Below are 13,900 nucleotides of genomic sequence, written 5' to 3'. Positions count from 1 at the left end.
GGGTGGGCGCGCGACCCCCAGGCGGGCCGGTGATGCGGGGCGCCGCAGCCAATCGCGCGCGCCCGGCCTCGCGTCACGACGAGGCCGGCCAATGGGCGCGGGCCTGGCCGCCGCTTCCTGCCGGCCCGCTAGCCCCGGCCGCCGGGGAGGGCCGGCCGCTCGCCCCGCCGCCGAGGCACCATCGCCGCGACCCCGCCCGCCGGGCGCCAGCCCAGGTGAGTGCGGCGGCGGGCCCGGGCAGTGGGAGGGGCGCCGCAGTCCCTCGGACGGGGGGGGGGGGGGCCGAGGGCAGGGGCGCCCCCTCTTCCCGCCGCTGCGCGGGTGGGAGAGGCTGTGCGGGCGCCGGCGCGGTTCCCCTGAGCGCCCGGTGACGCCCCCGCCCCAGCCTTCGCGCGGGAGGGACCGGGGACGGGTTGCTGGCGCCTGCGGGTTCAGAGGAGCGAGCTGCGCGGGGCCCGTTTGTCCCTCCCCTAGGCAGCAGTAGGAGCGGATCTGCCAGTCGTGGGATTAGCACGGGCAGATGGTGAGGGCGGGGCGCTCCGGCTGTGCCTCTGGTGGCCGCGCGGGGGGCCCACCTGTCGCCCGAGCGCGCGAGGCCGGAATGAGACCAGGCCGACCTGCCCGCTGTGATGCGGGGTGGGATGGGGTAGGGCTCACCCCCAAACTGCCGGCTCAGGGCATCTCCTGCCCAGTGCGGCCAGCGGATCCTGCTTCAGGAAGGACTCAGCTTCCGGACGTGTCCTGCTATTTTCTCCCGCGTCTCTGGACCCTGCCTTCCGACAGCCCCCGAAAGTGGCAGGCAGTAAGCAGCCATCAGAAATCAGGGCTCTTTCTGTTTGCACAGGGAGTGGGAGTGACAAGGTGTAATAGAAAAACAAACCAGCTGGAGACCTTTCAGGGAGGAGCCCTAAGGCAGACGCGGGGAAATAGATGCTTCAGGAGCTCCCCCGGTACCTTGTGTCCCTCCCTCCACCATGCCCTGGCCCTGCCCCCGCCCCTCCCACCACTTCACCTTCCTTTGAGGACCTTTTGGTCTCTGAAGGGATCTATTAGTAAACCCGTGCAGAAGGGCAGATGGCTCTGAGGGCGGTGAGCAGGTCTTCTTAGTAGATTGACCAAAGGTCCAACTGGAATTCATTGTACAAAAGTTCTTGGTGAATCCGAGGTTTCTTTCTTGGAAACTGTCCCCTCTAGCCTTACAAAACAAAGAAATCCCAGGATCACAGAACCATGGGACTCAATGCTCAAACCTCCCTTTCAAGAGTTTCAAGAGTCCCCTGACCCAGTGACCCAGTGTCCCTGGATTGGCTGTCTGGTCACCTCACAGCCAGGAAGTGGCATATGATGAGCTGGGGTGGCATCCTGGTAAGAGCAGAAAGAGGGTGAGGCTGGCCAAGGATGTTCACCCCTGTCATCTTTAGCTAGGAAGCTATGGTGCCTCCGTGTCCACTCTGGAGGGAGTTCGCAAACATAACCCCCCATCCTGTCCTTTCTCTGCAGTAGAGTCTTTTGTTAGCTGCCTGGAAGGTTAAATTATATCTATATGGAAATTAGTGCTTAGTCATCTTTCTGAAAGGAAGTGTATTAAATACAAGTGAAAGTTACTATTCATTGAGCTAAACCTACAGATAGCCTGACTTTGCTGGTTTCTTGTACTGTGAACTGTGACCCGAGAGATAGCTTTAAAGAGTAGATTTATAGTCATGTAACATTATAGGAGCCAAAATTCTCTTCACCCCCAAAATTCTTACTTTCCCCCCAACAATTTATGATAAAGATATTCAAACACGCAGCCAAGTTTAAAGAATTAACACCTACACCTACCACCTAAATTCTACTGTTGATCTTTTACTCTTCTTGTTTTATCACATATGTATCCACCTGTCTTGACCTTTTTTTTTTTTTTAAGATTTTATTTATTTATTCATGAGAAACACAGAGAGAGGCAGAGACACAGGCAGAGGGAGAAGCAGGCTCCATGCAGGGAGCTCAACGTGAGACTCAATCCCAGAACCCCAGGATTATGACCTGAGCCCAAGGCAGACGCTCAACCACTGAGCCACCCAAGTGCCCCTTGATCTTCCTTTAAACCTTAAGTCATTGCTGACATTTGGCTTCCGTGGAACAGGATTTCCATCTTAGCCCAGGGAGTTGGCCATGCAGTGGATGTAGGTGGCTGTGATTCTCCGTAAACTTTGGGTGAACACCCACTATGTGCAGAGCACTGTTAGGTGCCAAGGAAGCGAAGAAGCTGAAGACTCAGGCTGAAGAGGAAGGGATTTGATATTTCCTGTTTCTAAGAGTTAGGAGATAACCAGTAGGTTTTTTTTGTTTTTGTTTTTTTTAAGATTTTATTTATTTATTCCTGAGACACACAGAGAGAGAGAGAGAGAGAGAGAGGCAGAGACACAGGCAGAGGGAGAAGCAGGCTCCATGCAGGGAGCCCGATGTGGGACTCGATCCTGGGTCTCCAGGATCACACCCTGGGCTAAAGGCAGCGCTAAACCGCTGCACCACCTGGGCTGCCTGATAACCAGTAGTTTTAACGTAGGTGCCAAATAATAAAATGACACCAGTAATGCTTGCTGAGTTTTTGCTGCGTACCAAGTACAGAGGCTCTGTACCTGTATTATCTCACTTCATTCTTACAAGGACTTTGTAGGACTTTGTAAGTAGGTTGGTGTTCCTTTCTGCCTTTCACAATTTAAGAAATCAAGGCACAGAGAGGTTAGCTGGCTCTGGATGGTGCCAGAAAGGGATGGAGCCAAGACCCAGATTCCAACAGTCTGGGTCCAGGGTGGCTCTGGGCACTCTTAGCCACAGTGTAGATGCCAGAGGGGGGATAGTGGGCCCACAGGCTTGGCCAGGCAAGAGTAACCACAGCTCTTCCACCTGGATGCAGATACGCTCCAGAAAGCTGGTGTTGTGACTTCCCATGTGTTTGACCCGGCCTTGGTGCCAGTGTGGAGAGGTCAGGGTTCTGGGAGGTCTCCCAAAGCAGGGCTCCTGTTCCTTCTGTTTGTCTTCCTTCTCATCCCTTGGTTACTTCCTTCCTAGCCTGCACTCTGTTTGGTATTTGTGAGACATGCTTTGTTCCAGAAGAGCCTCTGTGCCTGTAGCAGACGCTCCCATTCTCAGACACTTAGCACCCTTCATCCCCTCCCAAGCGCCCACAGCATCGGGTGTACTGCGGGTGTGGAACAGCCTGGCCCAGCAGCAGCCTCAAGGCGCCTGGCCTGCCGGCTGTCTCCTAGTGGCTCTGCCCCCCTACTGGCTCTGGGGCAGTGTCAGGCTGAGCTTCTCGCTGCCCCCCACCCCCAGGCTGCTGTCCTCCAGCTGGGGAGGTTCTGGCCTTCTGGCCCTGAGGTGGTAGGAAGCTTGACCCTTCTCCAAGCCAGTCTCCAGGAATTAGGCCCCAGGGAGCACCAGCACAGTCAGCCCTGGAGGTGTGGGGGTGGCCAGTCCTAGAATTTACTGGCCGCTGCCCACCTGCTGCAGAGTGGAGAGGGAGAGGACCGCAAAAGGAGTTAGAGTGGGGGATGGCAGATGGGGAGGGGTCCGGGAAGAGAGGGTGGTAGTCACACACCAGGACGCCAAGGACAGGACCCTCACGTCCCCGCCACATAGCTGCAGGGCTCCCACAGGACCAGACACAGCTCTGGCCGGGGTGCCAGATCCCTGAGGACGCCTTCACCAGAACCCGCATGGATGAGAAGACCTGCCCACTGTGGGGGCAGAGGCCTCCCAGAGAGGCAGCGATGGGCATAGGCTTTAACAAACTTTGGGACTTTTCATGAATTCTTTCTTTTTGTTTTGTTTAAAATTATAAATTTATTAATTCATGAGAGACACAGAGAGAGGCAGAGACATAGGAAGAGGGAAAGCAGGTGCCCTGCGGGGAGCCTGATGTGGGACTCAATTGCAGGGGCAAACGCTCAACTACTGAGCCACCCAGGTGCCCCTCATTTATTCTCTTGATGAGAAAGAGCGAGGCTGTGACCAAAATAATAATATTCATTAAATTGGAGGAGGTAGACACTTGGATGTTGCAATGTCCCCTCCGTACATTTTTGCATTTGGAAGCACTGCCCTAGACGCTGGCGGCGGACATTGACCTGGCCTCCTGCCGCCAGCCCTCCTCCCGCAGCCGCCACCACTACCATCACCACCGCCACCGCCACCATGCCCAACTCCGTGCTGTGGGCGGTGGACCTCTTCGGGAAGGTGTACACATTGTCCACGGCGGGGCAGTACTGGGAGCTGTGCAAGGACAACCGGCTGGAGTTCAAAAGGGTCAGTGCAGCCATGCAGTGCTGCTGGGGCATCGCCTGTGACAACCAGGTCTACGTTTACGTGTGTGCCAGCGACGTCCCCATCCGCCGCCGGGAGGAGGCCTACGAGAACCAGGTGGGGCCGCCGAGTGGGGGCTGGTGTCCTGGGAAGCCAAGTCCCCCCAATCCCCACCCCGCCAGATCGTGGCCGAGTCCCACGTCAGTTTCCTCCATTCTGCTTCTGGTTCGAGTCACCACGTGGTCAGGGTCTTGGGGGTCAGAGTCCCCATTGTGTCTTTATAAAGGCAAGCTGGCCAGGTCTGTGTGAGGGTGGGCTCCAGCTCCATGGGTGTCCAAGAGCCTAGGACTGAGCGGTGACCTCTCCTGTCACCCCTCAGGGCTCTGTGTCCTGTGGCCAGTTCTCTGTCCTTTGGGGCCATGCTGGCATGCTGACTCTGGGTGACCAGCCATGGGTGGCTCTGGTCCCTGAGTTCCAGGCAGGCCCTCTGCTCACTTTCCATCCCCGAGATCAGCAGGAAGGCCCTTAGTGGTGGGGTTCCACTCACCCCCGAGAGGCCCCTACCGCCCTAGGCCAGCTGTGGACCTAAGGCCTGTCTCTGCCTCCCGGCCCTCAGCGCTGGAACCCCGTGGGTGGCTTCTGTGAGAAGCTCCTGCCAAGTGACCGCTGGCAGTGGAGCGATGTGAGTGGGCTCCAGCAACGGCCGCTGGATGGTGTGGCACTGCCCTCACCGCACTGGGAGTGGGAGTCGGACTGGTATGTGGATGAGAACTTTGGAGGGGAACCCACCGAGAAAGGGGTAGGTAAATTCAGCTCCCACTGTGGCTCCCATGTGGGCAAGGAGTGCTTTGGGCTGGATCCGTACCCCCGCTGCCATCTCCCACGCCCCCTGTCCAGCGTCAGCCACTGCTCTGCATGCTCCCGACCTCTGCTCGGGATGGGTGGCCTTTGGGGCTTTGGGTACCACCACTGCCTCCCTCCGCCTCTTCGTCCCTGCTCTCTGCCTATCTCCAGTCAGTCCTTCCCTAGGAGCCTGACAGAGCCCCCCCACTTGGTATTTCAGGGGTGGACATATGCTATCGACTTCCCTGCCACCTACACCAGAGACAAGAAGTGGAATTCTTGCGTGCGGCGTCGGAGGTGGATCCGGTACAGGAGATACAAGTCTCGGGACACCTGGGCCAAGGTCTGCACCTGAGTGTGGCCTGGGGGTGGAACAGCAGTCCCGCTGTTGAGATAATCGCAGGGACCTTCCTGCCCGCCCAGCCTACCTCTGCACTGGAGGATACCAGGCCCACCTTGGTACCTAGCCTTTGACCTGTTTCCTGTCCCAAGAACACTATGGTCCTGTGTGTTCCTTTGCATGGGAGCTGGCTATACAGGAAGCCAGACTAGACTGTGGCCCAGGACAGCATAGAACTTGACCTGACCCTGGTCTCCAGGGTGTTCTGTCCCAGCCTGAGGCCCCATCTGTGCACTTCCTCCCTTAACCCCCACAATGACTCTCATATTATTCCCATGATCCCCCAAAAACCTTGCAAACTTAGGGCTGTGAGGCCTGGACTAGGATCCTGTGTAGCCTTGCAGGAGAGGAAGGCCTTGGACCTTCCTCTGGAGGGTTCAAGTCTGGTGGGGCCGCTAGTCCAGCCTGCCATGCCTTTGCACTGGAAGCAGCCCACAGAGCAGGGTAACAGCCAGCATCATGAAGGGCTTACCCCACTGGACCAGGTCCTGGGATCAGCCCCCATCTAGGTGAGGGGATGGAGCCACAGTGATCAGGCTGCTAAAGGCTAAAGGCACAGAGCCAAGGCCTTGCGTGTGCATCTGTCTTCTGTGTTGAAGCAGCAGGACCCCTCGGATTACAGCCCTGGCCTGGTGGCCAATGGAGGGAGGACAGGACAGAGGGGACCCAGGGCTAGGAGCTCTCTGTCCTAATGCTGCCTTCTCTCTGAAGTTTGGTAGTTGTGGGCTGAACTAGAGGATAGGAGTGTGCCTCCCCCTGGGGGTGGGAGGGAGGGAGCTTTGGGGAGGAGGGTGTGTACCACTCAGGTGTCCACTGGGAGGGGAACAGTGCCACCTACCGGCCAGGTGTCCACAGGCACTGACTGCCCCTGCCACATACCTTCTTGTTTCAGATCCCTTCGAAGGATGACCCCAAGCAACTGCCCGACCCCTTCAATGACCTCTCTGTGGGGGGGTGGGAAATCACAGACGAGCCCGTGGGCCGCCTGTCCGTGTGGGCTGTGTCTCTGCAGGGCAAGGTAAGGTCTGCGTCCCCCTGTGCCTAGGATGGGAGGTGGCTGAGGGAGGCTGGCTACAGGCAGGAGCAGGGCAAGAGAGAAACTGGCCTTCTGATGTCCTCCCAGAGGTGGAAGAGGGGTGGCTGGCTACCTTCTCCTCTCCTCCTGTCCTTACAAGGGAGACTACCCTGAGCAGGCAAGGCAGCATGTTACTGGGGTCCCCCAGAAGCCTCTGACATCCCACCCCATGCCTGGTCCTGGCCTGTCCCTTCTCTGAATCCCCAGAGCATTGATCAGTGCCCTTCCTGAGTTCAGATGCCATCAATATTGTCTCCTCAGATTCTGAGCTCCCTGCCTATTCCTTTCTGCTGGTTCCCACACAGCAGTCTGCAATAGTATTGTGGATAGGGGATGGATGTATATATGGATAGGTGAATGGATAGGTGGAGAGATGGGTGATGGATAGGTAGGTGGGTGGATGGGTGGATACATGTATGGATGTGTGAGAGATGGGTGATGGGTGAGTGGGTGGATGATAGGTAGTAGGCGGATGGATATTTAGAGAGGAGAAGAGATTCTTCTCTCATAGAGTTTATGAACAAAGGCGTAAAGCAGCCCCTGTTGGCAGGAGCAACATGGGTGGTCCAGCTGGCAGGCAATTCAACACTTTAACTGTGGTTTTAGAGCAGACTTGATCTAGTCAGTATTCTTTATCACCAATTCACCAAAATTCTCTGATTGGCTTCGGAATAGACACAGTAGGCTTCGATCAGGCTTACTTCTGGGGTTCTCTTTGGTCTGGGCCTAGGTCAACCCATAGTTGTTGGTTTTCTCTGAGCCATGCTGAAGGATGGTGGGGAGCTGGCCTGGGGCAGAGCCCCCACTGTGGGGCCTGTGCCCACCTGGATACAAAGAGAGGAGAACAGGGTGTGAAAGCAGTGTCTGTGGTCACCATGCACCAGTTGTTAGCCAGGGGTGCCCCACGCCAGCCACTCTTGTGGGCCACTAAAGGTATGACTAGGACCCTGGCTCCAGGAGGAGCTAGGGAGAGGACTACCCAAAGCACCAGGTGGCAGAAGGGAGGCTGCCTAGGCCTGGTTCTGTAGTGTGGAGTGTAAAGGTGAGGTGAAAGGTTAAGAAGCTAAGGTCCCCACTGTGAAGATAGGCTGGGAGGGGGTCCCCAGCCCTCCTGCACCACGCAGTGAAGTGTAACCCCCTCCAGATGACAAGAGCCAGTTTGGACCATGTGGGCAGGTGGCTCGGTCTTAAATATTTTGTTATGTTCCTTGTTTTCAGGTTAAGGGGAAAAAGAAGTGGATGTTTTAGACACTTTGTATGAAAGGGATTTGGGGGCTTTCCCGCTTAACCACAAAGAACCCCACTTTACGTAGAGATGGTGTACTGAGAGTACGTGGCCACTAGGGGGCACAGGACACCCAGGCTGGGGCCAGAGGTCTCCCTGGGGCCCTAGGTGAGTGGGGAAGGGGTTCCTTCCAGGTAGATGATCCAGAGGTCCATCTCCCAGGATGGCTGAAATCCAGGGTTGCATTTTTTAGCAGGATTGGGGGGCCTCTAAGCTGAGGCATGAGGATCCCGATGGCAGTGAGGGAGAATAAGTCTGAACCCTCAGGGCCCCCCTGGCCCCGGAGACTCTACGGCTGGCTCATGTGTACGCTAACGCAAACGTAGCCAGCCTCGGGCAGCCTGACCCGGAGCCCTGACCAGACCCCGTCTGACCCTGCCATGGGTTTCTCCGCCACCCAGGTGTGGTACAGAGAGGACGTCAGCCACCCCAACCCCGAAGGCTCATCGTGGTCCCTCATGGACACCCCAGGGGAGGCGGTGCAGATCAGCTGTGGGCCCCACGACCTCCTGTGGGTCACGCTCTGGGAGGGGCAGGCCTTGGTCCGGGAAGGAATCAACAGGAACAATCCCAAAGGTGGGCAGCCCTATGCCCCATGCAGGGAGTGGTGGGGGATGCCCAGCTTCTCCCTGGCGCTCTCGCTGATAAGGGCCACCTGCTCTTTATTCTGGGGCCGGGTAGGAAGTTCCTGGTCCATAGTGGAGCCTCCCACCTCTGAAAATGGGATCATGCATGTCTCCGTGGGAGTTGGCGTGGTCTGGGCCATCACCAAGGATCGGAAAGTAAGATGGGGTCCCTGGGGGCTGGGGCCAAAGGCTTTTGTTTATTTCTTTTTATTTGAAGGAGTCACTGGCCCATATGGGAATCAGACTGAGGGCTCAATGTTGAGGGCAGTGTGGTTTTTTTGTTCTTGCAAGTGTGGTCTAAACCCTTTGAAATAAATCCAACCAGGCACCTGCACTTTCTGGGGCTTGAAGGGCTCAGTGATCTCCATGATATGCCCGTGCCCTGTACCAAGTGCAGGACAACTGTCCTTATCACTCAGAAGGCCATAACATTTTAAATAGGTGCCAATTTTCTGAAACCCTCAGCTAACTGAATGTGTCCCTTGACTCCTATCCAGTGCTTTCCATTTTTACATCATGAGAGGTAAGTCCAGTAAAATAAGCAGATTTGGGGTTGCTTCCATGCTCTTTCTAACCCCACCTCAGGAGCATCCTCTAGCAACCCAGGGATGATGAATCCCCCACACATCTGAGTCTGTGTCCATGCAGAAGTCCCTGAGCCCAAAATTCAGGTCACCTGAAGCATCTGCCTCCCATAATTCCTCAGTCCCTCTCAGAACAGTGCATTAAATGAGCAGAGCATTTTATTTATAGGAGCAATGTGCTCGGTCTTCAGACAGATATTTGTGCAAACTTTCTTTGGGTCGAGGAGACACTTCAGGCATTCTAGCAATTGTTATAAAAGAGATTTGAGAGTTTCTCACCAGTCACCTCCCCCCATCCTGCCTCAGGAACTTCCTGATTAAACACGTGGGTGCTCCTCTCAGTGGGTCTCAGAACTGCTGGGGTCTTGCTCATGTGGCAGCCAGAGTGGGTAAGGACAGTTGTGGTGGAGCACAGCAGGGGCCAGGGTGGGTGGGTTCAACTATGGGGCCACATGTGGGTTGAGGGAAATTTGGTTGGATTGTGTTTATTTTTATAAACTAACAACAACAAGGAAAGGCCTGATTTTTTCACAAGTTTATCTACCTTTTTAGTCATGTCTACACTCGATGTGGGGTTCAAACTCATGACCCCAAGATCAAGAGCTGCATGCTCTTCTGACTGAGCCAGCTAGATGCCCCGAAAAAAGTTAGGCTTAAAGAGACTATTTCCTAAAGCACTAAGAATGGATCCAAAGTGTGTTATCTCCTGATAAGTTTAGAAAAGACGGTTTTTCTAAATAGCATCATTAAGGCCGTCATCTGACATAGAGGCAAGCTTGATTGGACAAACACATTTTCCAAGTGTCAGGCTAAGATGGGACTACATACAGGTCTATGGGGGTGAGATGTTGCTAGTCAAGCTCTACATTCGAGATGCAGTATGTGTCCGTCCCTCCCTGTCCCCAAACATTGCCCAGGAGAAGTCCCACCTCCTGACTGTACAGTAAGACAGCTGATATAGGTGACACCTGCTGCTCCTGCCTGGTGCCAAGATGTGAACTGGTAGAAAGAATGTTCTAGAAAGATTCAGACAGCCTTGTCTCCTGGAGGGGCAATGCCCTCTGCCAAAGAAGAGATAGGAAGCCACCAGAATAGGTACAGCTAGGGGCAGGTGACCCTTGCTGAGTGGAACAGCACCAAGCCCAGAGGGAATGCGGCAGGGGTGCAGGGAAGAGGGACCCAAATGATGTCTTCTTTCTCACTGATGTGCTGTGGTCATTTGTGGCATGAACCAAAGAACCAAATTATTCATTCGTTCTTCCAGAACCTTTGAAAACAATATCCAATTCCAGTGGCCCTCCAAGGAGGCATTTTATTTCTGACTTTCCTCAGGTGTGGTTCCGAAGAGGCGTCAACTCGCACAATCCCTGTGGCACCAGCTGGATTGAGATGGTCGGAGATATGATGATGGTGAACGTGGGGCTCAATGACCAGGTATGTGTGTGACTCTGAGCCCTGGATCCCGATGGATGGGGGCCAGCAGCTCGTACACAATAGAGGTCTCAGAGTGGGGGCTCCTGATGCTTCCTGCTGCCCCTTCCCACCAGACATGATGCCAGCATGGGAGGTCCCTGGCACCTCCTCAGACTCCCAGCCTGCAAGGGTACCCAGGGGGCTGGCTGCACCCAGGTGCGAGGGCCCCTGCTTGTCCCAGGCCCCTCCCCCTGGGATCCTCAGAGTGGTGGTGGTGAGCACAGACCAGGGGTGCACATCCCAGGGACTGGCAGGGATATTTTGTCGAGAATTTTTGGGGCACAGTCAGCTCAGTAAGTGAAAAATGAAACCGATCTTCCCAACTTTATGAATGCAACATCTCTTGAACATCACCTGTATAGTTTGTACAGTGTGGTGGATGAGGTTTGGCTGCTTTTAAGACTGACGGTGTGAAGGTGACTCCTTCCCCAATGCCCTGCCCTAGAAACTCTTCCCGGGGGGTGCTGGCCTTTCAGTGCCCCCATGCTGTCCTCTCACCCACCCCAGTCAGCTGGGCACACAGCAGTCGGGCAAGACCAGGCACTGGTAGGTACCCACAGGGACAGAGGGCAGAGGCTAGCCTGCCATGGCCAAGTGATGGAGACACCGCCTCCCTCCCAGCAAGGCCACTTGGGACCGCCATGGGCAGGCTGAGGCCCGGAGGCACCCCCACAGGCCTCAGAACCCAAAGGCAGACAGGAGGATCCCTGCCCAGCTGCCTGTTTCATAGAAAATGAGGTCAGGATCAAGGATGCTATCCTGCATCTGCCTGCATTTAACGCCAGTGGGCAGAACTGGGACTTACCTACACTCTCTAAAAAGACCCAGACCATTCTCTGGGTTCACTCGGGGAGCAGCATTCCTCCTCCCAGAGGCTACATGGAAGATCGGGACATGAGTGGGCTTGTGTCACAGCACAATGTCCAGTAGCACCACCACCTTCTCTGGACCTTGCCAGCCTAAAGCCCAGGGTCTCCCTGAGCCCCACTTCTCCTGAGCTTGGTGCTGTGCCCTCCTCCTGGCCCTTTCTGGGCTCTGCTCCCTGCATTTGACCTGTGCACCCACCCCACATCCACCTCCCGCCCCCGTCAACCCTCCCAGCCATAACACTCATATGCACACACATACACACACATTGCACATATTAGGAGGGGATCCTGTCTGCATTTATAGACACGTCCTCCAGCCTTGGGGTACTCTCTCCCACCCCTCGTCCTCCCCCACACCCCTAAAGGGAAGGGATCCTTCAGGTCCATCCTGGCCTCCCACCCAGCAGCACCTCTCTCTGTGCCAGGTTTGGGGCATTGGCTGTGAGGACCGGGCCATGTACTTCCGTCAGGGTGTCACCCAGAGTGAACTCAGTGGGAAAACCTGGAAGGCCATCGTCGCCAGCCGAGAGAGTGACCGATCGCACTCTGGTAGTTCATCAAGTCTCCTCAGGTGATCCCAGGGGCAGCAGGGTATGGAAGACTCGGGTCAGGAAGGGTGGCAGTGTCCAAAGGAGGCTGCCACTTGGCGTCTCAGTGGGGCTCTGGGCCTTGCCCAGGCAGGGAAAAACCAGGCCATGGCCCGCGAGGTCTCTCCCCATGCCTGGTGCCAGGGCTAGGCCTGAGGGTGGTCTGTGGGGATAGGCTGTGGGCAGGGTGGGAATGGGCCAGTGGGTGAGGTTGGGGTGTCCATCCAATGTCAGAGCCAGGGAGTCGTCCCTGAACAGAGCTGGCCCGTTGGTTTTGAAGTCTCAAGGTCTGGGAGAGAAAAGGCTTCTACATGGGGTGGATGCTAAGGCCCCTCTGGCAAAAGAAAGCGGAGAAGAAGACAGAGGGTCTCTCTAGTCTAGAACAGGGACCTCAGACTTGGCCACGCACTAGAAACGCCGAGAGGGCTTGATCCCACACAGATGTCCAAGCCCCAGCCCCGGAGCTTCTGTTTCAGTAGAATTTTGCAGTCAGCAGATTTTGCATTATTTGCAAGGTCCCAGGTGTGCAGTTCCTACAGTTCTGAGATCCGTGGGTGTAGAGTGTGGGTGAGTCCCAGCTCTGCCACCTGCGTTAAATGCAGGCAGATGACTTAGTGTCTTAGCAGGGGATCACCTCGGCTCTGTAACGCGAGTGCTCACAGTGCTTACCTGCTTGGTCCTGTGGCACAGGGGCCCTTGGTACAGTGCTCCACGGCAGCCACGTCCCTGTCTGCGACACAGGCCCTCCACAGGCTCCAGTCCATGTCCCTTTGCTCCCCCAGCATGGCGGTCTTCACTCTGCTGAGCTGGAAGCCCAGATGGCTGAGAGGCTGGCCAGGCTGGACTTTCCTTATTTACCTGAGGGTTTGGGCTCTCAGCTGGTAGTACTCAAATATTGGAATCATCTGAGAAGCTTCCAAAACTGCTGATGCCAAACCTTAGATTTGGCAATGGCTTCTTAAATAGGACACCAGAAGCACCAGAAAGGAAAGGAAAAATAGATAAATTAGAATTTCATCAAAATTAAAAACTTTTGTGCATCCAAGGACACTATCAGGAAAGGCAAAGATAATCCATAGAATGGGAGGAAATATTCGCAAATCACATAGTTGACAAAGGTCTAGTATCTAGAATGTGTAAGGAACCTTTACAACTAACAACAAGAAGACGACTCAATTTAAAAAGTCAAGGGACTGGAATAGACATTTCTCCAAAGTAGATATGCAAATGGCCAAAAAACACATGAAAAGACACTCAGTATCATCAGGGAGATGCAAATCAAAACCACAAATGAGATACCACTTCACACCCACTGGGAGAGCTATAGTCAAAAAAACAACAACATCAAGTGTTGACAAGATATGAAGAAATTGGGACCCCCGTGTACTGCTGGTGGGGACGGCCACCTTGGAAAATAGTGTGGCGGTTGCTCAAGAAAGTAAAGATAGAGCCACCCCATGACCCAGCACTCGCGTCACCTAGGTATATACCCAGGAGAACGGAAAACAGATGTTAAACAAAAATTTGTGTATGCGTGTTTATAGAAGCATCATTCACAGTAGCCAGAAGGTGGAAACTCAGATGTCCATCCGCGGATGAATAAATAAAATGTGCCGTATCCATACAGCAGAATATTTTTCAGCAACAAAAGGAAGTACTGATCCATGCCACAACCTGACTGAACTTTGACATCATCATACAGAGCAAGAGAAGCCAGTCACGGAAGACCACATATCACACAACGCCCTTTGTATGACACGTCTAGAATAGGCAAATCCAGAGGCAGAAAGCGGATTGGTGGAAGCCAGGGTGGATGGTAGGGGGGTGGAGGGTGGCTCCTGAACGCAGGCAGGGTTTCTGTTGGGGTG

General features: G+C 55.0%; 1 protein-coding gene across 3 annotated transcripts in view; it reads left to right on the top strand.

Annotated features, from left to right (window-relative positions):
• The first annotated feature begins 83 nt into the window (after window positions 1-83).
• TECPR1 (tectonin beta-propeller repeat containing 1) overlaps window positions 84-13,900 on the top strand; it is a 26,207-nt gene continuing 12,390 nt past the window's right edge. Inside the window, exons 1-9 of one of the 3 annotated variants that reach the window (XM_072836989.1) lie at window positions 84-215; window positions 4,084-4,407; window positions 4,907-5,089; window positions 5,354-5,476; window positions 6,426-6,551; window positions 8,295-8,469; window positions 8,575-8,675; window positions 10,436-10,537; window positions 11,871-12,016. In XM_072836989.1, coding sequence (XP_072693090.1) covers window positions 4,183-4,407; window positions 4,907-5,089; window positions 5,354-5,476; window positions 6,426-6,551; window positions 8,295-8,469; window positions 8,575-8,675; window positions 10,436-10,537; window positions 11,871-12,016 — 1,181 coding nt within the window. In that variant the 5' untranslated portion in view covers window positions 84-215; window positions 4,084-4,182. Of the gene's footprint in view, window positions 216-596; window positions 803-4,083; window positions 4,408-4,906; window positions 5,090-5,353; window positions 5,477-6,425; window positions 6,552-8,294; window positions 8,470-8,574; window positions 8,676-10,435; window positions 10,538-11,870; window positions 12,017-13,900 lie in introns of those variants that run through there. The other 2 variants (XM_072836990.1, XM_072836987.1) reach the window with 2 other exon arrangements.

Source organism: Canis lupus, chromosome 8 (genome assembly GCF_048164855.1).
Source record: "Canis lupus baileyi chromosome 8, mCanLup2.hap1, whole genome shotgun sequence".
NCBI lineage: Eukaryota > Metazoa > Chordata > Mammalia > Carnivora > Canidae > Canis > Canis lupus.
The sequence above is the reverse complement of the archived record's forward strand: the minus strand, read 5'-3'. Positions and strand labels throughout refer to the sequence as shown.